Source organism: Jaculus jaculus, chromosome 2 (assembly GCF_020740685.1).
Source record: "Jaculus jaculus isolate mJacJac1 chromosome 2, mJacJac1.mat.Y.cur, whole genome shotgun sequence".
Taxonomy (NCBI): Eukaryota; Metazoa; Chordata; class Mammalia; order Rodentia; family Dipodidae; genus Jaculus; species Jaculus jaculus.
In genome coordinates this window covers 169,323,564-169,349,571 of record NC_059103.1, presented here as the reverse complement: position 1 = coordinate 169,349,571, position 26,008 = coordinate 169,323,564, and the positions used below count along the sequence as shown (strand labels likewise).

Here is a 26,008-nt window from a genome sequence, read left to right as displayed (position 1 = left end):
CTCAACCTGGTGGTGCAAGCCTCTAATCCCAGCACTTGAGAGGCAGAGGTAGGAGGATAGGCTGTGAGTATGAGGCCATCCTGAGACTCCATAGGAAATTCCAGGTTAGCCTGGACTAGAGAAAAACCCTACCTTGAAAAAAAAATGCAAAGTCTCCTTCAGAGACTTAAAAGATTGTGCATAAAATAAGGAATGGGGTCTGGAGGAGATGGCTCGGTGAGTAAGGCACTTGCTTGGGTTTGATTCCCCAGTACCCATGTAAAGCTAGCTGCACAAAGTGGCCCATACATCTGGAATTCATTTGCAGTGGCAAGGGGCCTTGTCGGGCTGGCTGGCATGCTTTCTCTCTACAAATAAATATATTAATAGACAAGAGCTGATGTGCCCATTGAGCTACAATTCATAGAGAGAAAATGTCATAGGAAATACTTCCCTTCATAGCAGAGGGAATTGCTTCCTCAATTGCAGTCTTACTGGGAATCCTAGATAAGCATAAATTTGTTTTTGAGATTTAGAATCTGATTTAAAAAAAAATAGAGATTTACTTATTTGATTGTTCTGTTGTGATTCTTACTATGTCCTTTGGGTGTTTCCCTTGTACTAGGCTATTTTTATGATTCCCACAAACCCACCACCAACATTCAGGAAGCCTGAACTTTGGTCTGATGATTTCACCGATTTTGTTAAAAAGTGCTTAGTGAAGAATCCTGAGCAGAGAGCTACTGCAACACAACTTCTACAGGTCAGTGCTTTCTCCATCATACCTTTAGCTATGGCTTTAGCTCTAGTAACTCTGAATTTCATTACTATTTTCTAGAGATTTGAAATGTGGACTGATAACACATATGCACACATTCTTCTGTATTTTGTATTTTCCAGTTCATTTTATTTTCTTTTTCCTTTGTTGTTGTTGGGCTTTTTTTCTCTTAATGTTTTTTTTTTTTTCTCTTAATCTTCTTTTTAAAACAAAATCCCCAAAGGATTCCCACCTTAGAAATGAGTTCTAATCTCCACAATTTTTATTTCGTACGGCTTTTCCTTATGTTACTTGGTTCAGCATCTCTCCCTTGATGTTTTGCTCTACTGTAATATATGCAGGTACAAAGTTCCTGGGCTTCTTGAAAGATTCTTACATGTTATAAATACCAGTTACAAGATGTATTAACCAGGGTTCTCTAGAGAAATAGAATTGATAGGATGAATTGTATTAAGAGAGAATTTATTGGATTAGCTTACAGCAGCCCAACAGTAGCAGTTTTCAGGCCTTAGAGTCAAGGAATCCGGTAGCTGTTCAGTCCACAAAGCTGGATGCCTCAGTAGTCCCCATCCAGCACTGAAGGCCTGGAGGCTTCCTGGAGGGCCGCTGCTCTTCAGTACACACTGGTCTTCAGTCTACACTGGAAAGCAACAAGCAGCCAGTGGGAGGAGGGTACCCTTTCCTTCCTAAGCTTCCTTAGATAAAGTTCCCCTCTCCGAGAGGGGCCACCCACTCAGGGGGAAAGGCTCACCTTGGTAGGTTTCCTTCTTTAGTTAATCTTCCTTGGAAGCCACCTCAGATATTCATTTATGGATAATGTCTGTGGTTTCCTAAACAGATCAAGTTGACAAAAACTTTAACCATCACAAGTCCACCCTTTGTCACCTTGACACCAAACCATATCCCCTTACATCATACTTAATTTCCAAATGAAGACAGTAACAAGGTCATAATTCTGCCTAATAAGATATAACTGTCCCACACAAAGCAAGGTTCCTTGAGAAATGCTTTGTCTCTAATATAATGTCAAATATAAATTCAACAGCAGTTAGCTAGTGATGTGTTCTTAATCAGTATTAATTACCTAATAGAGAAATAGTGGAAGAACAAAAGCATCTCAATATTGGTGTACATATGTACAAACACTCTTAAGAAGGTAGGACAGAAACACTCATGGCAATTAGGTTCCTTGTTTTTCCATAACTCGTCATGTGGTCTTAGCTGGTATTTGTAACTGCCTTCTTCTGCTACCCATTCTGTATTTTCTCCACCTTCAGCAAGCCCCTCAGCAGGTCTTGGTTCTTTACCTGGAGGGGTGACCCATACCTTCATTCCTGAAGGATCTGGCCCATTTATCACACTGCCTTGATTGAATTGTTGCAGTTGTCCATTGACTTTGATAACAGGGCATGGTAACACTAAGAGATGCTCTAAAGGGTTTCCTGCACTTCAGACATACTCTTTTCTTACCTCCATTGTACACTCTTTTCTTACCTCCATTGTACAGGAGTAGTCCAATCTCCCCCTGGTAGTCTGGATCAATCATCCCTGCTATCACTGTATCTCCTTTCTCAGCCTGTTCACTCAAGGGCATCAGGAGCCCAAAGTGGCCAGGGGGCAGTCTTAGCTTCCAGTTCAAAGGAATGTTCTTCATGTCTCCTAGCAAAAGCACTCCACCCTCTGGAACCAAGACCTCTAGGTTGCAGGAACAGGAAGTAAAAGGGTCACTTGGGGTAATGATAAGTGAGACCATTCCCATTTTCACCCCTCCGTTCTTGGACCCACTGTTACAATATTGTTGTCCTGGCCTGGCCTCTTATCGACACCTTGCTACCTCCCTATTTTGCTCTGTGATTCTGGGTCACCCAAACTTACAGTTTATTAGGCCATACATTTTTTTAGGTTTCCATACTTTTGCTCCATCTCCCAACACCTCATTGTGGAGACCTCTTTCTACTGTCTCTCTATTGCTCCTTGTGTTAATTTAAAGTATCTCTTTCTTCAGAAAGCCTCCTTTTTAGTCTTGTTTAAAGTCTAGTTGGCTTTTCACTTGGTTCCCACATATATCTTATGCATATATGTTACTGTATTAGAATGAACAATCTCTTTTCTGTGTCTCTGTCCTGGATTGCTACTAATTCAAGGTCAGAGGTCTTTTGTCAGAGGATTAGTTTTGCACTTCTTTTATTTAGTAGTGAATGCATAGTAACTGAAGTCTATATAATACAACAAAGTTCTGATTTAAATATTTTTAGGTAGGCTGATTATCTGTTCTCTTATTAGACTCATTGGAATCTAATTTTTCTGGAAGCCCAGAAGTGCTTCTGTCTCTTTAAGGAATGTTGCATATATTTTATATAAGCTAAATCAAATTTAACTCTCAGAAGATGATCTTACCAAGTTTTAGTAAACATGCATCTATAGCTTGCCTTTACAGTGCATACCATATTAGTCTAGAGCCAATAAAACAAATTTTAAGAAGAAACTTATGATGGATTTTTTTATATACTGGATGATAGTCTGTGACACAGAAAGTTTTGTAAATTTAGGAATCATACCCTAGAAGAATCCTTTGAGATTAACTTGAAATCTTAGTAGTATTTCAAAGATGTGGCAGTTGATACCAAGAATGTTAAAGGACAAGATTTGATTTCAGTCTAGCAGCCCTAGAATTCCTGATTAGAAGAGGATCCTTACAACTGCCAGTGAGCAGCCTAGAATGTGGAAATCAGCTCCTACCCTCTGCTGGCTCTCTGCACAATGTTGGTTATGTGCCATGCCATGAGTTAGCCCTGGCCTGAGAAGGTGGTGTTTCTGTCAATTCCCATGGTGTATAACTTACTCTTGACCAGTTCAAGTGCCATGAGAGACACATTACCTCCCTTTCTTACCCTCCATTTATAATACAATCCCTTTAAATTCTTTCCAGACATTGTTGTTCCATTCCTGATGTGTCAGGGTTGCTTCTCATTTCAAGTTTTTGTTTAGAAAATGATTTAACTATTCTCGAAGTTTGTGCTGACAAGTTCTCTTAATCTATTACAGTGCCTTGATTTCCTCTTCATTCACAATCACTATTTTCATTGGCTAAAGTTTCTAAGCTGACAGTTCTTTACCTTGTAGCACTTGAACTGTATGTTGTAAGGAACACATCAACTTCCTGTTGGAATAGTCACAAGCAGGTTCTTCTGAGCTCTATACTTTCCTATGAGAAATCTATTTGAATATTTTGCTCTCTGCTTTTTTAAAAAGAGGTTTTCATATTTAGAAATTTAATCTTGGAATGAATCTTTTTGGAATTATGCAGCTGAGCATTGGTATAGCTTCTTGAATCTATAGCTCTATGGGTTTTTTTGGCCAAGTTAAGAAAAAAAATTATTTTTTTTTCAAGTAACTTTTCAGCCTCTCTTTTTCCTTAAATTTATTTGTTTGGTAGCATACAAAGATTTCAGTATCATTCATTCTGGCATTTTCAAATATTATTTGAGTTGATTCTTATTCCCCTTTCTATCCCCAACCCCTGTGTCCACCCTAGTAACCTCTTCCTTTTTGTTTACATGTTCTGTGTGCCCTGTTGTATTCCCTTACGCCTTTTCTTAAAATGGATTGACCTGGGGAAAGAATGCATCAAGTGAAGTGAACCAGACTTTAGACCAAAACCGCATGTTCTCTAGTTTGCAGATCCTAGCTTGTCATAAATATATGAAGAAATTTTGAGTAGAACCTATGAAGGTAGAATGGTAATGGCCACACTTTATATCTTTTTCTTTTATAAAAGTGACACAAATACTGGCTCTTTGGGTTTAGTTCCACAGGTCTCTGTTCTTTATGCTATATATGATCTCTTATTTTATTTTTCAAACTAATAATTCTTTTCTTTTTCTCTCTTTGATAGGGATGAGAGTTCAGGTTGTTCCAGTGTCCTCCACTGGTATTGTCAGGGATGGCTTCATTATAGCTTTGTAGTGTGATCCTCATCCCAGCTTTTACCTGCTCTCTGACATTCCACACTTTGGGCAGGGGTTACTATTTACAGTACATCGTGAAGATGAATGGTTGGCACTCGGTTTTTTGTGGCACCATCTCTAGACCTGGATAGCTTCAGCAGTACGTAATCTATATTCCTGTGGTCTTTGCTAGTGGGAATGGGGCATAGCTTTCTCTGTGACGCTTTATGATTTAATTGTTTTCTGTCTAACTAGGCTATTTCCTGGTTCTTTGGCTTGAGATAGAAGGCTTTGTGGGGGCGTTCAATGTTTGTGTCTATTGTAGTCAGTTTCATGTTGCTGGAATGGACATCCCAAGCAGGCAGTTGATGGGAGGAATGGATTTGTTTCAAGCTTATAGATCCAGGGGAAGTTCCATCAGTGGTAGAAGAATCTGCTTCCATATATCCAAGCAGAGAGAAAGCATCATAGCCAGCAAACACCAAAAGCAACAAGCACTAAACTGGCAACAAGCACCAGGAAGGACCCAGGCAGAACTAAAACTTCTCTTCATACCTTTTGGCTGGAATTCAGATCTACCTCCAATACATCATAGGGCTAGACCCCAGGATCTGCCCCAGTGACACCTCCTCCAGCCAGGTGGCTGGAGACAAGGTTTAATAAAACACATGCATCTGTGGGGGACGTACATCCAAAATATCAGTGTACATTGGTATTTCTGGTTTGTTTGGCTTCTCTAGTACCCATTTTAAGTGCTGACATGGTAGTTTGAATGTAAAATGTCTCATGTGTTTGAACACTTAATACTCAGTTGATGGTACTATTTGGGCAACTTTGGAACCTTTAGGAGGTGGAACCTTGTTAGAGGAACTTTGTCACTTGTGGGCAGGCCTTGAGATGTTACAGCCCAGCCCCACTTGCCATTCTCTCTCTGTCTGCTTCCTCCATGCTGATATGACAATGTGATAACAGCTTCTTGCTCTGCCATACTTTCCCTATGTTGCAGTCTGGTTCACATTGCTGGTAGAAATCACCCAACCAAGAGCAGCTTCTGGGAAAAAGACATTTATTTTGGCTTAAAGGTTCTAGGGGAAGCTCCATGATGGCAGGAGAAAGTGATGGCATGAGCAGAGGGCCAACATAAGATGGACAATAACAACAGGAGAGTGTGCCAAACACTGGCAAGGGGAAACTAGCTATAACACCCATAAGCCTGCCCCCAACAATACACTCCTTCCAGGAGGCATTAATTCCCATGTATCCATCAGATGGGAAACTAGCATTCAGAACACCTAAGTTTTGTTTTGTTTTGTTTTTGTTTTTCGAGGTAGGATCTCATTCTAGCCCAGGCTGACCTGGAATTCACTATGGAGTCTCAGGGTGGTCTCAAACCCACAGCAATCCTCCTACCTCTGCCTCCGAGTGTTGGGATTAAAGGCTTGCACCACCATGCCTGGCAGAATACCTAAGTTTATGGGGACACCTGAATCAAACCACCACACCCTGCTATGATTGACTTGCCCTTAAAACTGTAAGCTGAAATAACCCTTTCCTTTCTTAATGTGTTTCTGGTCTGGTATTATGTCCTAATAATGAGAAAGTAACTGATACAGAAATTAAAAAGAAAACTTATGGAACTAATAGCTCTGTACTTGGTTGTGTCACACCAGTCTGTTAACAGACTTCATTCCACCATTCAGAGAAGTCTTCCTATGTTCATTTAAAAAATGTTTATTTATTTATTTGAAAAGCGAAAGAATGAATATGGGCAAGCCAGGGCCTTTAGCCACTGCAAACCACCTCCAGACACATATGCCACCATGTGCATCTGGCTTACATGAGTACTGGGAAATCAAACCTGGGTCCTTAGGGTTTGCAGGCAAGTGCTTTAACCACTAGCCCATTAAAAATATATTATTTTAGCTGAGTGTGGTGGTGCATGCCTTTAATCACAACACTAAGGAGGCAGAAGTGGAGGATCACTATGAGCTCAAGGCCACCATATAGTGAATTCCAGGTCAGCCTAGGCTAGAGTGAGACTGTACCTCAAAAAAACAAAAAAAAAAATTATTAATGTTTATTTATTTATTTGAATGATGAGAGAATGGGAATGCTAGGGCCTGTATCCACTGCAGATCGACTCTAGATGCATGTGTCACCATATGCATCTGGCTTATGTGGGTACTGGGGATTTGAACCTGGGTCCTTAGGTTGCACAGGGAAGCACCTTAACCATTATCTCTTCAGTCCCTAGGTTTATTTTATATACAGTATTTAGCTTTTTAGTGTTACTTCAATTGAGAGATAGATGGAAAAATATAGTTACATGATTTGTGTAAAATCAGGAATTATATCTTCCATTTACTTTAGACTTTTGTTTTCTCTGGATCTTTTTTGTTGTTGTTTAATCATTATACTGTATTAGTTTAGAAATATAATTTAGAGGACTGGCTTAGCGGTTAAGGCACTAGCCTACAAAGTCAAAGGACCCAGGTTCGACTCCCCAGGACCCACATATGCCAGCTGCACTAGTGGCACATGCAACTGGAGTTCATTTGCAGTGGATGGAGGTCCTGGTGTGCCCTTTTTCTCTCTCTGTGTCTCTCTCTCTCTAAAATAAATAAATAAAAATAAAATATTTAAAAAGAAATATAATTCAGAACATGAGAAAAATTCAAGAAAAATGCTGAAACTTTTAGAAGAGTAAAATTTTCAAACAGTCTTACTTTTAAAATGCAGGATCAAGCTGCATGTGGTGACATATGCTTATAAGCTTAGCACTTGAAAGGTGGAGGCAAGACAATCAGGAGTTCCAGGCCAGCTCCAGTTACATAGTGAGTTCTTAGGCTAGTCTGAACTACCTGAAATCCTTGTCTCATTACTCATCCCTCATATATCTTAAATATATGATCACAAATATGATAGGTTAATTTGAAGGTAGTTTCTGTCACTTTGTTAATTTAGGCAGCTTAAAATTTATCACATACTTTTAACATGTTCTCTCAGATACATTTAAAAATTATAAACCTGGGGCTGGAGAGATGGCTTAGCGGTTAAGCGCTTGCCTGTGAAGCCTAAGGACCCCGGTTCGAGGCTCGGTTCCCCAGGACCCACGTTAGCCAGATGCACAAGGGGGTGCACGCGTCTGGAGTTCGTTTGCAGTGGCTGGAAGCCCTGGCGCGCCCATTCTCTCTCTCTCTATCTGCCGCTTTCTCTCTCTGTCTGTCACTCTCAAATAAATAAATAAAAGTCAAAATAAATTTAAATAAAAAAAATTATAAACCTTTTACTTCCTTTTAGACTTTGATGTATTCATCCTTTTCTTTTGTAATATTTTTAAAACCCTCATACAAATGCCCATAACCTGTTCATACATTTTTTAAAATATCTATTTATTTGCCAGCAAATAGAAAATGAGAGAGGGGGGAAATGGGTGAACCAGAGCCGCTTGCCGCTGCAAGTGAACTCCAAATGCATGTTTCACTTTGTGCATGTTGCTTTACTTGGTTACTTGGGAATCGAACCCATTATCTTCAGGCTTTGCAAATGAGTGCCTTTAACAGCTCAACCATCTCTCCAGCCCCGATTTCATACATTTTTAAGTTATGTGTGTTACATCACCCTTTGTCTTTTGTGGCATTGGAATGAATATATAAATTACTTCCTACATAAATATCCTACTATACTGTAGCACTTTCACGTTTCCATTTTTAAGACAATCCCTAATCAGCCTAGAATTTATTTTGGTGCTTCTGTAGTGGGGATCTAGTTTAATTCCCTTGAAAGGTGGGGAGGTCTTTTAATTATCTCAGTACCAATTTTGGTTTTAATTGTTGCTCTGATGAGTGGAAATGCTTTGTTGACAGTGTGCCAGTTTCTTTTGTACATTCTACTTCATTTCTAGGCATTGTATTGTTTTTTATTCCTTCTACTCTCATGTTGAAGCTATATTCTTTTCTAAGCATTTAACAAAAGGTTTACCTTCTGTTTATTGGCTATAAAGTATGATTGTTTTTGTTCCATCACTGTATTATTTATTCAGATGATGATTGTGTGTGGGTGTATGTGGTGTGCACATGCAGAGGTCACAGAAGAACACTGGGTATCTCCTCCCATTCATTCAATAGAGGTAGAGTCTTCCACTGATTCTAGAGCTGCCATTTCATTAGCCCTAGCAATTCGCTAATCTCTTATCCCCACAGAACAGGGGATACAGATGTGCAGGCCACATCCACCTGTTTATGTGGGTGCTGGGGAATAGAACCCAGGTGTTCCCAGGTCCCCTCTTCATCTCATACTTGTGCAGAAAGCAGTTACCCACTGTTCTCTCTCTCAAGCCCCTCAGATGATTTTCATTTTTGCCTACACTATTTTTCAGTGACCAGAAAAGGAATATTAAATTTTTCCACATCTTATTTTCTGTCTCTTCTTGTGTCTGTAGTTTTGTTACATGTAATGATATAACATACCAAGTTTGTAATTATATCACCTATTAAATTATGTTATTTTTAATAGTAAATAACTTTAACTTACTGCTTGCTTCATTAAATTATACTAATTTTTCTTAATTTTAACTTTAATTTGCACATATGTATATATGTATGTACATAAAAATGTATGCATACAATGCATGCACACACCAGGGCTTCTTGGCACTACAAGTGAACATGACTTGTTTGTGCCACTTTTTCCATCTAGCTTACATGGGAATTGAACCAGGGTTGATTAGCAGGCTTTGCAATCAAGTGCCTTTAACTTCTGAGCCATCTTCCTAGCTCAAATTATGATCTTATGATCATGTTACTTCTAATAATTTTTTGTATCTGATCCATATTTCATCTATCTTTTTAATCCAATTTCTTTTTTAAATTTTATATTTTATTATATATTATGACAGGCTATTATGTATATCATATATTATGACAGGTTATACTCTTTCATCCCCTTGCACTGACTCCCATTACCCTGGGGGCCCTCCTCAGTTGGGTTATGGTATTCACTGTGGGGTCATGAAAGCCTCAGTCAGCACCTATAGGCTAGCAGGGAGGGTCATGCCCCAAAGTATTCCTACCCACTCTGTGGTTCTTACACTCTTTCTGCCTACTCTTCTACAGTGTTCCCTGAATCATGACAGGCCTTTTGGCAGTCTCATTTAATTTTTTTATTTTTTGTAGCCTCTGGATTTCTGCTCTGATAGGTTTGTATTGATTGTTGTATCTGTCACCATCACCCTGGGTCTGGTTGTCAGGCTAGTGTGGTAGAGGTGGCAAATTTTAAGGTGAGTGGTCAGCTGTCTCCTAGTCTTATTGATAGATCTAGGCTTTCCTCCATTTTTTCTGTCATCTGTAACATGAGAGCAGCTTGGGCTTAAGTGGGTATGCAGAGTTGTTTGAGAGATTTTTGGTGTGCGAGCCCACTCTTCTCCAGGGAGCATTAGGGGCTTTTCTCTGAAGTCTCGGTTTCCTTACCATGGGATTCTGACTTGGTTTTCAGTACCAGATATGAGTTCCCTCCTACTGAGCGGACCTTCTGTCCCACCAAAGAACAGTTGGTTACTAGTAGAGGATGCATGCCACGGTTACACACATGTGTATTTGTTGTCTGGCTAGTTGGTTTAGTAGTCTGCAGGGTCTGCTGCTTATTTATGCTATTGGTGATCATTGTCTTCCAGCAGCTCCCATAAGGCTCTCAAGTACTATGAGGGGTAGCAGGAAGGGAGCTTGTTTCATTTCTCTACTAGCATAGTATTCTGATGTTCTGTGACCACTGCCCATGGTGCCTTCAGCAAGAGGGTATTGCTTTTTAGCTCTGGCAGGTTACCAAGTGTTTTGGCAGTGACCTACATTGTTTTGGGGACCTCATGGGTCTTCCTGGCCAATAGCTCACTGTGTGAGATAACCTAGTTCTAGGCCTGGAATTTTCCAGCCAGTGCCCTCACTTTTAAGGTTAAGCTCTTTTCACCTTCTGTCCAGACTATCTCTCCTCCCCCTTTATTAGTGGTTATATCTTGCTAGTCAGATCGACAGGTTCCATGGAACTAATTCTTAATGCTGTCTTAACTTTCGTATGATTCCTTTCCCACCCCCCCTACTCCTGCAGGCCCCACCTCCCCAGATGTTTTGTCACTTCCCCAACCTATTGGGAAATCCCTCCTTTTCTTCCACCCCATTTCTTCTCTCTCCTGGTCTCATTATAGTTTTATAAAGCCCATATTCCTGGTTCTTAAAAACATTTGCACTCTTCTCCAATTGATTCCAGTTAGAAACCTCATATGAGAGAGGACATGCTGCATTTGTCTTTCTGTGCCTGCATGGCTTCACTAAGAATGATTTTGCCCAACTCTATTCATTTTCTTGCAAATTTCATTTTTCCTTACCACTGAATAAATTCAATTGTGTATATGTACCACATCTTCATTATTGATTCATCATTTGATGGCTTCTGAACTGATTCCAGTTCCTAGCTATTTTTTTTTCTTTTTTTTCCTCTTTTCTTTTTTTTTCTTAAATTTAATTTATTAGTTTTCTTTTCAGTAAATACAGGCAGTTTGGTACCATTATTTAGGCTCATCTGTGATCTACCCCTTCCCATTAGACCCTCCTTGTTAATGAAAATGGGTCATGCATTGTGGAGTTAGCCCCCAGTTATTGGTATGATAAATGTCTCTGCAAATCATGACCCAACATGTGACTCTGACATTCTTTCCGCCCCCTCTTCCGCAAAATTTCCCTGAGCCATGTTGGGTTCATTTTTGGTCTGCTTCAGTGCTGAGGTGTTGGGGCCCTCTGAGGCTCTGGTTCTCTGCTTTGGTAGGAGTTGATTTTTCTCTGCGTTGATCTCCTTCCCCTTTGTGCTGGTATCCGGTTCACAGGAAAACATCACCCTTGCTTATTTCGCCAGTTGTCCTTAGTTTCAGTTGGGCCCCTTTTGAGGTATGTTGGGGCAGCTCTCTTCTTAGGATCTGCATCTATCTGGAAAAGAGAAGCAGATTCTCCAATGGAGAGCAAGTTAGCACCCGGAAAATTGAGATAAGACTTACTTTTTTGATAGACAGTATGGTGGATTTAGGCCCTCTTATACCCCGTGATTGATGGTAGCTTGATATTGAAGAGTGGGCTTGTGTTTGGGTATGGTTCTGACTTGTTTCCCAGCTCCAGCTATGGGTCTAGTACCACTGAGTGGATCAGTTAGCCAAATCAAGAGCAATTGATTCCTCACCATGGCTGTGTACCACTATTGCACTTGTGTGGGCATCACATCCGGTTATTTGTTGCTAATTAGGTTAAACAATGTGTTGCTTGGACAGATCTTGGTCATTTCCCCCAGTCGCCTATGTAGCGCCTTCTGGCACTAGACACGCTGACTGTCTGGGGACTGACTCTCTCCTGGCTTCCGGCCATGTCATTCCATTTTACACATCAGCTCTGTATGGAGTCTTCAGCAATAGGGTCTTACCACTGGCCTTTGGTGGGTCATCAAGTACTCTGACAAAAGTCTGTCATTGTTTTGGGAAACCTTGTAGGTTTCTCTGATCAAAAGCTCATTGTGGTGGTAGGCCCAAGCTGGAACTGGGGGTTACAGGTCAGTGTCCACTAAGAAATTGAGGAAAAAGATAACTAAACTAATATACAAGAGTTAGAGAAGATAGAGATAGAGGGGAGAGGGGGAGAGGGAGGGAGGGAAGATGTAGGAACTCACTGGAGAGGGTAGGATCAAAACTGAGTTCCTAGCTATTTTGAATAGAGTTGTAGCAGACATGGCTGAGCAAGTGTTTCTGTAATAAAGAGTGGAATCTTTAAAGTATATGCCCAGGAGTGGTATAGCTGAGTCAAATGTTAAATCTATTTTCATCTTCTACAAGAGTTTTCATACTAATTTCCATAGTGGTTGTACAAGTTTGCACTCCCACAAGCAGAGAATAAGGATTCCTCTTTCCCCACAGCCTCGCCAGCATTTGTTGTCATTTGGTTTTTTAATATATAGTATCCTGACTGGGTTGAGATAAAATCTCAGAGTCCTTTTGATTTACATTTCTCTGATGACTAAAGATGTTGAACATCTTCTTAAGTGTGTAATGGCCATTTTTATTTCTTCCTTTGAGAACTCTGTTCAAATCTCTACCCCATTTTTTGATTGTGCTGTTTGATTTTAGTATTATTTAGTTTTTTGAGTTCTTTGTTGATTCTAGATATTAGACCATTGTCAGAGGTGTATGTAGCTGGTGAAAATTTCCTATTCTGTGGGATGTCTATTGATGGTTTGCTTGTTTGCACAGTAGCTTTTTAGTTTTGTGAGTTCCCAGTGGTTGAGTGTTGATCTAATTTCTGGGCTACTTGGGTCTTATTCAGGAAGGCTTTCCCAACACCTATATCATGGAGTGTTCCTCTTACTTTTTCTTCTAGATTATTTAGAGGTTCGGGTATTATCTTGAGGTCCTTAATTCATTTGGAGTGAATTTTTGTACAAGATGAGAGAAGTGTATCTAATTTTGTTCTTCTACATGTGGTTATCCAATTCCTCCAGAACAATTTGTTGAAGTTGCTGTCTTTTCTCCACTGAGTATTTTTTGGCACCTTGATCAAAGATGAGGTAGCTGTAGTTGCTTGGATTTAGAGATAGGTCTTCTATTCCATTGATCTGCGTGGCTGCTTTTATGCCTATACCATGCTGTTTCACTTTCTGTTACTTTGTAATAAATCTTAAAAAAAAAAAAATCTTTAAAAAAAAAAAAACCAGCAAGGGCTGGAGAGATGTCTTAGTGGTTAAAGCACTTGCTTGCAAAGACAAAGGACTCATGTTCAATTCCCCAGGACCCATGTAAGCCAGATACACAAGGGGTGCACGATCTGGAGCTTGTTTGCAGCTGTTGGAGGTCCTGGCGTGCCCATTCTCTCTCTACCTGTGTACTTCTTTCTCTCTCTCTCTCTCTCTCTCTCTCTCTCTCTCAAATAAATAAATAAAAATAAACACTTTTGAAAAACCTGGCATAGTGTACCTCCAGATGAATTTCTTTTGCTGAGAACTTCTGGTCTACATGATTTTTGAGACTAATTTTTCTATCTCTGTGAAGATCATTGCTGGCATTTGTATTGGAATTGCATTGAATCTATATAATGCTTTTGGGGAAATGGCCATTTCCACAGTATTAATTCTTCCAATCCATGAGGATGGGAGGTCTTTCCATCTTCTTGTATTCTCCTCAGTTTCTTTCTTTAGTGTTTTTGTTGGTGGTGGTGTTGTTTTGTTTAGGTCTTTCACTTACTTGGTTAATGATATTCCAAGGTATTTAAGTTTTTGTAGCTATTGAAAATGGGATAGCATTGCTTATCTCTTTCTCCACGTTTGTCATTGACTTTTGTATACTGATTTTGTATCCTGCCACTTAACTGAATTTATCACTTTTAGAAGGTTTTTTAGTAGAGTCTTTTAGATCACTTATATATAAAATCATGTCCTTGTTGAGTTAGTTCCAGTGGCCCATGAGCTCATTTATTCATTGACTCTCCTCAAATTCCTTTAGCCTTTTATTGATCTCTTTTTTATTGTCTTTGATTTTATTAAGGAGTCTATGGAGTAATGTTTCCTGATTCTCTTTGGTTTCCTTCAGCCAATTGAGTAGTTCTTGTTGATTATCTTCTATTTCCTTCATCCATCCTTTGAGTTGTTTTTGTTGCCTTTCTTCCAGTTCATTAAGCCGACCTTGGAACTTTTTAATTTGAATTAGAATTTTTGCCAAGTTTCTTCCATTCAGTCATTCTTAGTTCTTTTTGGATTAATCCTTGACTAGTTTTTTCCCATTTGAACATCCATTTATTTATGTTCTTAGTAAGTTCATTTAAAATGCCTGTTGTGTTTTTATTTTGGGCTTCTAGATCTTGGGTTTTCTCTTATCTTTCATTGGAGGCTTCCATTGTGGGAATAGGCAGTCTTGGTGGTGATCTCTTCAGCTAGTCTGTCCCCTCCCAGGCAGCTGCTCCAGAATGACCCCCAGCCCTGGTGCATAACTCTCCTGCTGAGGCCCTATCCACAGTGGCCCACAGCCATGCTCGCAGCTAGTGTTTGGCTGGTCAGTCCCCACCCAGGCAGCAGCTGATAAGTGGAGTCTGGCCCCAGAATGAAGCTCCGTACCTCAGCAGACTCACAGTGGCATGGCCCTCCTTGCAGATGACTTTCAGCTGGTCTGCCCCTCCCATGCAGCAGCCCAGGAAAGAAGTCTAGCCCTGGCACCCCAGGTTGTTTTAAGTATACCTCTTAGAGAAATATAGTTAGTTTTCTTAATTATAAGTGAATCTTATGTATAAAGCATGTAGTTGAACTTTTGAACCAAATGCACTTGTCTTTTAGTATTTAAAATAAATAGAAATTCAGTACACTTGTTTTTGCTCTATACAATTAGATGCTAATGTTATTTTATGACAATTGTCATAATGTTTTTTGTACATTCTTTTTAATGTATAGTTTTAGCTTCACACACTTGCAATTTAAAGAATAGAAAAATATACTTAAAATTTTAGTAATGTTTCTGATAGAACTTCACTTCTCATAGCCTGAAATACTAAAATAGTACATCTGTTCTTCAATTACCATTTTAACTTTAATAGCTAATCCTTTTGTTTTTGAGGTCAAGATCCTTCTGCCTCAACTTCCTGTATGCTGAGTTTATAGGTATGTGCCACCACGCCTGCCCTGACAGTTAATCTCTTATTGAGAATAATGTCTGTAGCATGTATGGAGAGAAAGCATGAGAATAGATGGAATTGGACACAGAGAGACTTTGAATTTAAGAGCAGAAGCTCTAAGCAGAGCATTGCAGGAATTCACAGTGAACGGCATGAAGGCAGATAGCAGGATACCAGATGAACCAGGTATATGCTTTAGAGCATTTCTTAGAAACAACTGTGGCTCAAGTGGTGACCCAGTTTTGCCTGAGAAGCCAACATACAGTACAACTTGCGATTTCCATCCCTTAATGGAGGAATGTAATTCTGTTAGTTCTCAGATTTTGTAATGCTTATCTCTTACTTCTCCTAATACAGGTTGAATATCCCTTATCTAAAATGCTTGGGACCAAAAACATTTCAGATTACATTGCTTTTTAGAATATCAGTAGAGCATCTAAAGTGCTTCAGAATCTGAAACTTTTTGACCATCACGTTGGCTAAGTCTTCTTTCTATTCTTCTTTTCAAAATAAAGTTTTTAATGTTTATTCTTACGTATATACATTGTATGGACACATCATGTGTTAGTACCATCATAATCTTTCTGCCTCCTCTTCCGCAAAATTCCCTGAGTTATTGCTGGTGTGTTTTAAGTCTACTTCAGTGTTGAGCTCTCAGGAGCTTCTGGAGTTTTGCTCTGGTATGTGTTGAGTATTCTCAGTGTCTGTCTGTCATCTTCACCCTGGTGCAGGTTGTCAGGCTCACCTTGGAAACAGAACTCCTACTCATTTTGTCAGTTCCTCTGGAGTTTCACCTATGCCCTAGCTGATGTGTGAGGGGTGGTTCATCTTCTGCCAGGTAGTCCACTATCTTTTCTTGTCTTGTTGATAGATTTATTTTGGTTGTCCTTGGTTCTTGCTGCCTTCTTAAAAAGAAAAACAGATTCTCCAATGGAGACCGAGATCAGGACAGATGTTAAAGGGGGTATTGTTAATTTAGAGAGATTTGGTAATCACGTGCTTTGACAGAAATCTGTCTTGTTTTGGGGACCTCATAGGTCTCTCAGATCAACAGGCCAGAACCAAATGTTTTAAGGTTAGGCTTCATCCTGTCCTCTCTTCTCGGTCCTTCTTACCAGATGATCCCTCCCCCAATACTCCTGTTAAGGGTTATACCTTTTAGTCCACTATCCAGGAGGAGAAAATTTCTATGGTACCACCAACTCATTTGGGGTTTATTTACATGTGTATCTTCACCTAAATTCTCATACCCCCCCCCCACCAAGCCCTTCTATCCCTCTTGTCTGGCCCTTGAGTTGTCCGTCATATATGCCAGCAACTCAAGTTGTCCCACATTAGGATACACAGATGAGGGAGAACATGCAGCATTTGATTTGTCTTTCTGTGTTTGTATGAGTTCACTGAATATGATCGCTCATTTTCCTACAAATTTCATTAAATCATTTTTCATTACTGCTGAGTAGAATTTCATTGTGAATGTGCCACATCTTCATTATCTGTTAGCTCAATGATAGGCACCTGGGTTGATTCCAGGCTTCTAATATCCAAAAATATCTTCAGCAAAAGAAATACCTCTGGAGGTATCACCATACCCAATCTAAAGCTATAGTACAAATCCACATGGTATTGGCATAAAAATGGACATATAGACCAATGGAATGTAACAGAAGACCTGGCCCTTAGTTCACTGCTTGATCTTTGACAAAGGAATCAACAACAACGTAGACTGGAAAAAATGCAGGATCTTCAACAAATGGGGCTGGACAAATTGAATAACCACATGAAGAAAAATGAAACTAGATACACTCAATACCTCATGCACAAAAATCGACTCCCAAGTGGATTCAAGACCTCAATATAAGACCTGAAACTCTTAAACTATTGGGAGGAGAAAATAGGGGGAACTCTTCACAGTATAGGAGTGGAGAATGATTTTCTAGTAGGAAATTAAATAATCACTCAACTAGCAGAATTTCATGAAGCTAAAAAAGCTTTTGCACAGACAAGCCTACCATAAACAGAACCACTAAATTTTCCACTGAATAGGAGAACATCTTTCCCGGTATACTACTGATAGAGTCCTAATACCTAGAATCTACAAAGAACTCAAAAAACTAAGCAACTAAAAGTCAAACAATCTACACAAAAAAAATAGGGCAGAGAGCTGAATAGGGAATTCTCAATGGCTAATACTCAAGAAAATATTCAACACCCTTGACCATCAGGGAAATGCAAATTAAAACAAATATGGGATTCTACCTTACTGCAGTCAGTATGGCAGTCATTAAAAAAATCAAATGACAATAAATATTGGCGAGGATCTGAGAAAAGAGGAACCTTCATTCACTGTTGGTGGGAGTGCGAACTTGTACAACCACTATGGAAATCAATGTAATACTCCTGAAAAAGATGAAAATAGAGCTACCAACTGACCAGTTATCCCTCTACTGAGCATCTACCCTAAAGACTACATACTTCACTGTGGAGATTTTTTTTTTTTGTAGGGTGTTGCTCTAGCCCAGGCTGACCTGAAATTCACTCTGTAGTCTCAGGTTGGCTTCAAACTCACAGTGATATTCTACCTCAACCTCCTGAGCAGGAATTAAAGACATGTGCTACCATGCATGGCTTATTCTATTTTTCTTTCTTTCTTTCTTTCTTTCTTTTTTTTTTTTTTTTTTTTGGTTTTTCGAGTTGAAGTCTCACTATAGCCCAGGCTGACCTAGAATTCACTATGGAGTCTCAGGGTGGCCTCGAACTCATGGCGATCCTCCTACCTCTGCCTCCCAAGTGCTGGGATTAAAGGCATGCGCCACCACGCCCGGCTTACTGTTTTGATAAAGATATTCATAGCTACTTAGTATGTTTGATTATCTTTTAAATATTTTTATTTACTTATCTGCAAGCAGAGTGAAAAAGATGGGGGAGGGGATAATGGGCATGCCAAGTCCTTTGCCACTGCAAAAAAAAACAAAAAAAACCTCCAAGCACATGTGCCAGTTTGTGTATCAGGCTTACATGGGAATTGGAAAATTGAACCTGGACTGTCAGGCTTTACAAGCAACAGCCTTTAACTGCTGAACCATCTCTCCAGCCACCCAGATCTGCTCATTTTCCATCATATTTACCAATTCTTCTCTATTTTAACATCTATATTTTATAATGCTGCAAGATTATACTACAAAAACATTCCCTTATTTTTCTCATTTATTTCCATTATTTTTTCTCATTTATGTCATTGAAGGAATTCTCAAACAAAATCCAGACTTTTAAAAAAATTATTCATTCATTTATTTGAGAGAGAGAGAGAGAGGGAGGGAGAGAATGGGTACATCAGGGCCTCTAGCCACTGTAAACGAACTCTAGATGCATGTGCCCCCTTGTGCATCTGGCTAATGTGGATCTAGGGGAATCACACCAGGCTCCTTTAGCTTTGCAGGCAAACACCTTAACTGCTAAGCCATCTCCCCAGCCCCCAAATCCAGACTTTTCATCCTCATCTTTTATTCTGATTGTCTCATTGTTACCTGTCTCTAAGCTTACAGCACACCTTTTTCTGTGAGTAGTAATTTTCCTTTCCCAGACAAATCTTTCTACCCATACATATTCTATCTTTGTGTCTTTGTTCATATTGTTTATGTTGTGACTATCTTATGTTCTTTTTTGTTTGTTTGTCTGTGAGAGTGCTGCTGGAGATCGCACCCTGGGCCTGGCACCCTACCATTGAGCTGTAACTCTAGTTTATTCTTCTGTTGTTACTTCTCTATCATTGGTTGAGCCAAACCATCATAAATGTAACTTGTGTGTTAGAATTTTAAACAGTATGTTTATCTTCCTTTTTAAATAACAAATTCCGTAGGGACAATCAACATTTATATTCTTTTCATAGTGAATTTTTTCTTCTTTTGGTAATGTTTTTACTCATGTTTCTTAGAATTTTTAGGGTAGGGCAAGGGCCCTTGCTTTATATTGCTCTAGCATCCTCTGGGCACCCTATTAGTCCTTGCAGTGTTTGAAGTTGCATCACAGGTACCTCTGTTTTCCAACTTGGCACAAAGGGAAAAGATCATGGACAAGTACTTACTTTTTAAAGACATAGACCAGGAAGTTGAACATATCACCAATGCTTACCTTCCTCCACAGACACCTTAGTCACAACCACCTGAAAGGGAAGCTGAGAAATGTAGAGTCTGTCTGAATACGTATCTCTAATTCCAGCCATGCATCCATTTCTGTGGATGACTAGAGTCTCCTTCACAGATTGATTTATCTGGAGATGATTCTTTAACTGTTATAAAAGAGTTCATTTACTCTTTGTAATTTACATATTGGCAAGCTTATTCATAGTTTCTCCAAATAATCTATTTACCATCTTAAAGCTTCTTCTAAAAATGTCTATCATATCTTCATCATAAAACATTTTTTCTTTGACTATTTTGCATTCCGTTGCTTTTCCCTGATCTATTGGCATAATAATTATGAAATTATATTTTGAAGCTAATTGTTGCCTCAAAATAAGATGTATATATGTATATATATTATATACATATATACATACATATATATATGTGTAACAAATTGTACTTAGAATTTTCCTTCTATTTTCTCTCATCTTCCTGCCTCTCAATACAAAATGTGAGTCTATGCTGATAATTTCCTTTTGCTTACCAGAATATACAACATGTAAGATAATAGAGAACTTCAACTATCATCTGTTCAATGCAAGGTGATACATAAGAAATAAGTAATAAGTTGTTTTCTATATAGAATAAAAATGGGGCTGGAGAGATGGCTTAGCGGTTAAGCGCTTGCCTGTGAAGCCTAAGGACCCCGGTTCGAGGCTCGGTTCCCCAGGTCCCACGTTAGCCAGGTGCACAAGGGGGCGCACGCGTCTGGAGTTCGTTTGCAGAGGCTGGAAGCCCTGGCGCGCCTATTCTCTCTCTCTCCCTCTCTCTTTCTTTCTCTCTTTGTCTATCGCTCTCAAATAAATAAATAAAAATTTAAAAAAAAACAATTAAAAAAATAGAATAAAAATGAAGCCAGGCATAGTGGTGCATGCCTTTAATCCTAGCACTGGAGATGCTGTGAGTTTGAGGCTAGCTTGGGCTACTGAGTAAGTTCCTGATCAGCATGGGCTAGGGTGAGACCCTGCTGGAAAATAAATAAATAAAAATGAGGCAGTAGTTATTTTCTGAAAATATTTTTCTGTATTCATTAGAAATGATTAAATTATACAAGATACATTAAAATAGAGTATGTAAAAGGAGTAATTTCTGTCTCTCAAATAAATTCATAAAAAAATTTTAAAAGAATGCTGGAGAGATGGCTTAGTGGTTAAAAACACTTGCTTGCAAAGCCTGATGGCCTAGGTTCTGGGTTTGATTCCCCAGTACCACATTAAAGTCAGATGCACAAAGAGGTCCATGTACCTGGACTTCATTTGCAATGGCAAGAGACCCTGCTGCACCCATAGTCGTATTTTGTTTCTCCCACCAACTCCTTGAAAATACATCAATGCAATAATAAAAATGTTTTTTTAAAGAAAAAGGGAGGCTGAGTATGGCAGCACACACCTTTAATCCCAGCACTCAGGAGGCACAGGTGGGAGGATTGCCATGAGTTCAAGGCCACCCTGCTACTACATAGTGAATTCCAGGTCAGCCTGAGCTAGAGTGAAACCCTACCTCAAAAGACCAAAAAAGAAACAAAAAAAAGAGGAAAAGGATAAAAAGGGGGAGTAGTGAAAAGCTCTTGCTTATAAACCTGACAATCCAGGTTCAGTTTTCTAGTACCCCCTTAAAGCCAGATGCACAAATGGGCACATATATCTGGGGTTTATTTTGAGTGGCAGGAGGCTCCGGTATGCCCATATCCATATTTATTCTCTCCCTCCCCCTCCCTCCCTCCCTCCATCCCTCCCTCCCTCCCTCTCTCTCTCTCTATCTCTGTCTCTTAAATAAATAAATATTTACAAAAAAGTAACCAGTTATTTACTCTTCTTTTGACCATTAGTTTTTGGTTTTCAGATTAATTAAATTTAAAGTATTTTACTAGCTAATGTATGCTTTCTTTAGATAATTATATCTCTAAGGTTAATATAGCTTTATTAACATTAATTATTAATGTTAAAAACAATATTTTTTGTATGTACTTTATTTTTTTAACACATGAACTTCAAAACAAGTTTTCTTAAGGAGATAAAACATTCTGTGTTCTGAACACGTTTACTCATAAATGAAAAAATAATCATCTAACTCCATCACATAATCCTGGTTAGCATTTGCTGGTATTTTAGTATTTGTTAGCTATAGCTTAGAAAACCTTATGAATTCATACCATTGAATTTTACTTTTATAGCATCCTTTTATCAAGAATGCAAAACCTGTATCAATCTTAAGAGACCTCATCACAGAAGCCATGGAGATCAAAGCCAAAAGACATGAAGAACAACAGCGAGAACTGGAAGAGGAAGAAGAAAATTCGGTTTGTAATTAGCTTCTGCATCATTTTTCTATAATAGTGTTTTATTTTCCAAAATATATTAATACAATTTACTGTTTTATTACACAAGTGAAGTATGTTTCTTCAAATATGGTTTGAAAATTGGGATTGGGGCTGGAGAAAGATGGTTTAGTGGTTGAGGTGCTTTGAAGCCTAAGGACCCAGGTTTGACTCCCCAGAACCCACATAAAGCAGATGCACATGGTGCCACATGCATGTAGAGTTCCTTTGCAGTGGCTAGAGGCCCTGGTGGGCCCCTTTTCTCTTTCCCCCTTAATAAAGTAATAAAAATAAATTTTTCAAAAGGGCCGGAAAGATTGCTTAGTGGTTAAGACACTTGCCTATGAAACCTAACGACCCAGGTTTGATTCCCCAGTACCCACATAAAGCCAGATGCACAAGGTGGCACATGAATTTGGAGATTGTTTGCAGCATCTAGAGGCTCTAGCATGTCCATTTTCTCTCCCTCTGTCTCTATCAAATAAAAATAAAATAATTTTTGTAGCTGGGATTAAATATTTCCTATTTTTTTCTGGTGTCTTAAGAACTAATGATTAGTGAAATGTAATGTTAATATATTGGGACTGTAAAGGCACTTTATTATTTTGAATGTAAACAATTTGTGTCATATCTTCTGGAAATTTCTTTTGTTTTAAGTTTTTCTTACTGATAATCTGCATACGTGTGCCCAATATTCCATGGTCAGAATCCCATTGGAAATTTCTTTTTAAGTAGTCACTATGCTGTCAAAATAAATAATAGTGAGTATGTAGAGAAATTGGATTCTATATTCACTGATGATAAAAGTGTAAAATGGTAAGCATTCTGTAGGAAACAATTTGACAGTTTCCTAAAAATTTAAACAGAGTTAGCATGATTTAGTTCTTCTCCAAGGTACATGCAAATGGTGTCCAACTTACTGCAGTTGTTAAGATCCAGAGTTAGCCTTGGCAGTCCTAACAAGCTAGATTTAAGCCACTGGTCTTCTCTGTATGCCAGTGAAACAGATAAGTAATAGTGAAAGGCAGAGAAATGAGATTTTTTTTTTTCAGCTTGTCTACATTGGGAAGGGGAACAAATAAAAGGTCCAATGATCCTCTACTTCCCTCTTTGGGCTCCTGACATGAAGATTAGGTTTAAGTGAAGGCAAGAGGAATGCATTACTAAGCAGGCCTGATCAGGTGTGGCCCCACCCATCATCAGCCTACTTTTGTCCATATTCTATGCTTTTTCTTTTTCAATTAATTAGAAACTTTATTGTATGGACAAATCATGTGTTGGTCCCATTTCCCTCCTTCCCACCTCCATTTTACTGAGGGCCCTTCTCAGTGGGGTTACAGGTATTCACTATGGGGATATGTGTTATGAATGATGAGAGCATCAGTCAGTCATTGTGGGGTACAATGCCTCTGGATACTCTCCTTCCTACTCTGTGGCTCTTACAATCTTTCTGTCCTCCTTTTCCACAGTTTCCTGACCCCTAGTGGGTGTATTTTAAGTCTGTTTTAGTGCTGAGCTCTCAGTGACTTTTGGATTTCTGTTTTGATACATTTTGGGTGTCCTCAGTGTCTATTGCCATCTCCCTGGCACAGGTTGTCAGGCTCAGTGTGAAAACAGCATTCTTGCTCATCTTGCCAATTCCTCTGTGGTGTCATCTGCACGTTGGCTGATGTGCAAGAGGTGACTCATCTCATGATATGGAGTCAGATATCTTTTCTTGTCATGTTGGTGGATATAGATTCTCCCTGGTTTTTGCTGCCTTTTGTAAAAGAGAAAACACATTCCCCAGTGGTGAGTAAGAACAGCATAAGTTAAAGGGATAAGCATAGTTAATTAGAGATTGTGATGGGTGCAGCCTCTCTTTCAGCCAAATACTGTTGGGAGATCCATATTTCATTCTTTCTTGCAAAGTGATCTGACAAATTATCAGAACTTTGTGAAGCTTCTTCCTGGGAGACAAATTCATCTTTGCATTGGCACCAACCATCTGCCTTTTACTTTTCCCAGGATGAGTTCCTAGGGAAAATCTAGAAGCCAAGGGAGGAGCATAAGCATGTCTTTAGAATATCTTCCTTCCTCCTGGCTTGGTTACATTATGATGTGACATCATAATGAACTTGATATGAGTTTGATTCCCAGCATTAACATAGAATGCCAGGCATGGAGGCTGGAGAGATTGCTCAGCAGTTAAGGCACTTGCCTGCAAAGTCTAACAGCCAGAGTTCAGTTCCCCAGTAGCCATGTAAAACCAGATGTACAAAGTGGTGCATGTATCTAGAGTTTGTTTGCAGCTGCTGGAGGTCCTGGCATTCCTATTCTCTCTGTCTTCTCCCTGTCTTTCTCTGCTTACAAATAGATAAAAAAAAAAAATTTTTTTTAATCCACTGGGTATAGCTGTCCATGTCTGTAATCCCAGTGTAGACTGGGAGCATAGATTGGAAGATTGCCAGAGCTCCCTGGTCACCTCATAGAACTGGAAAAATAAGGTCTAGGTTTGATAAGAGACCCTTTCTCAAAGAAATAATAATAATAAGAATAATAAGAATAATAAGAATGATAGAGGAGGATACTCAACATACTCCTCTGGCTTCTGCTCATGTTCACAAGGGGCTTGTACATCTGTACACATATACCTATGCACATTAAACAAAAAAGAATATTGTAGATAAATATATAATGTTTTATAATTTTTTTCTTTATCCCTCAGATTCTTTTTCAGGAGTAAAGATAGTAATTCAGAATGTAACTATTATGTTCTTTTGTTGTTTTTAACAGAAACTATAAGAAAATTTTTTAAAATCTTCTAGGATCACACATTGAACAATATTTTTAGGCACTGACTTTCATCTTCACTTTATCAGTTGTTGTTCCTAACCTAAAATATACATATACATATATGTGTGTGTATGTACATACATAGATACAGAGAGAAACATAGTGAATATGTAAGACCAATAAGATGCGTAGAACACAATGTCCTTTTTAAAAAATATTTTATTTATTTATATATTTATTTGAGAGAGAGAAGCAAAAAGAGAGGAGATCAGATAGAGAATAGGCATGCCAGGGCATCTAGCCACTGCAAATAAACTCCAGATGTATGGGCCATCTTGTGCATCTGGCTTATGTGAGTCCTAGGGAATTGAACCTAGGACCTTTGGCTTTGCAGGCAAGTGCCTTAACTGATAATTTCCCTAGCCCACAATGTTCTTTTTTTTTTAATTTAATTTATTAGTTTTCTTTTCAGCAGATACAGGCAGTTTGGTACCTTTGTTTAGGTTCATCCATGATCTACCCCCTCCCAGTGGACCCTCCTTGTTGATGTAAATGGGTCGTGCATTGTGGAGTTAGTCCACAGTTATTGGTATGATAAATGTCTCTGCATATCATGACCCAACATGTGACTCTGACTTTCTTTCCATCCCTCTTCCACAAAATTTCCCTGAGCCATGTTGGGTTCATTTTTGGTCTGCTTCAGTGCTGAGTTGTCGGGGGCCTCTGAGGCTCTGGCTCTCTGATTTGGGAGGAGTTGATTTTTCTCTGTGTTGGTCTCCTTCCCCCTTGTGCTGGCATCCCACTGTTCTTTTTTTAAACTAAGTGATAATAAGCAAGAAGCTTTATTGTTTTCGAGCTAAAAAGGAATAAATGAATATTATATCATAAGCATTAAATTGTAGCTGCTATGTCATTTTGTACATAGACATTGTATTAGAAAAGAGGAAGCTATTCAGATTTAGACTTGTTTTATAAGTTGGAGTCAAAGAAGTTTTTTAGATCTTACATGCCATAATGAAATTAGCTAGTTGGTAAGAAAGAGTGCATTAGGAATAAGGCTTATAATGCAATTATCTCATGTAAACTGAGGACAGGATTTAAGAAACTTATCTGATATTTCTAACTACTAATGTTTCACCTTGAATGACATTTAAAAAAATTGTGTATATATATTTGAGAAAGAGAATAAGGCAGATACAGAAAGCATTAGTATGGTAATGCTGGGGCTTCCTGCTAATGCAGATGAACTCCAGATGCATGTGTCACTTGGTGCGTCTGGCTTTATGTGCACACTGTGGAATTGAACTCTGGTCCTTAGACTTTGTAGGCAAGCACCTTAACCATTGAGA

General features: G+C 38.9%; 1 protein-coding gene across 2 annotated transcripts in view; it reads left to right on the top strand.

Annotated features, from left to right (window-relative positions):
- The window catches only part of Stk3 (serine/threonine kinase 3), a 350,209-nt gene that overhangs the window by 206,042 nt on the left and 118,159 nt on the right, over window positions 1–26,008 (top strand). For both annotated transcript variants that reach the window (XM_045144344.1, XM_045144343.1), the window contains 2 exons: window positions 605–742; window positions 21,741–21,866. In XM_045144344.1, coding sequence (XP_045000279.1) covers window positions 605–742; window positions 21,741–21,866 — 264 coding nt within the window. The remainder of the gene's footprint in view (window positions 1–604; window positions 743–21,740; window positions 21,867–26,008) is intronic.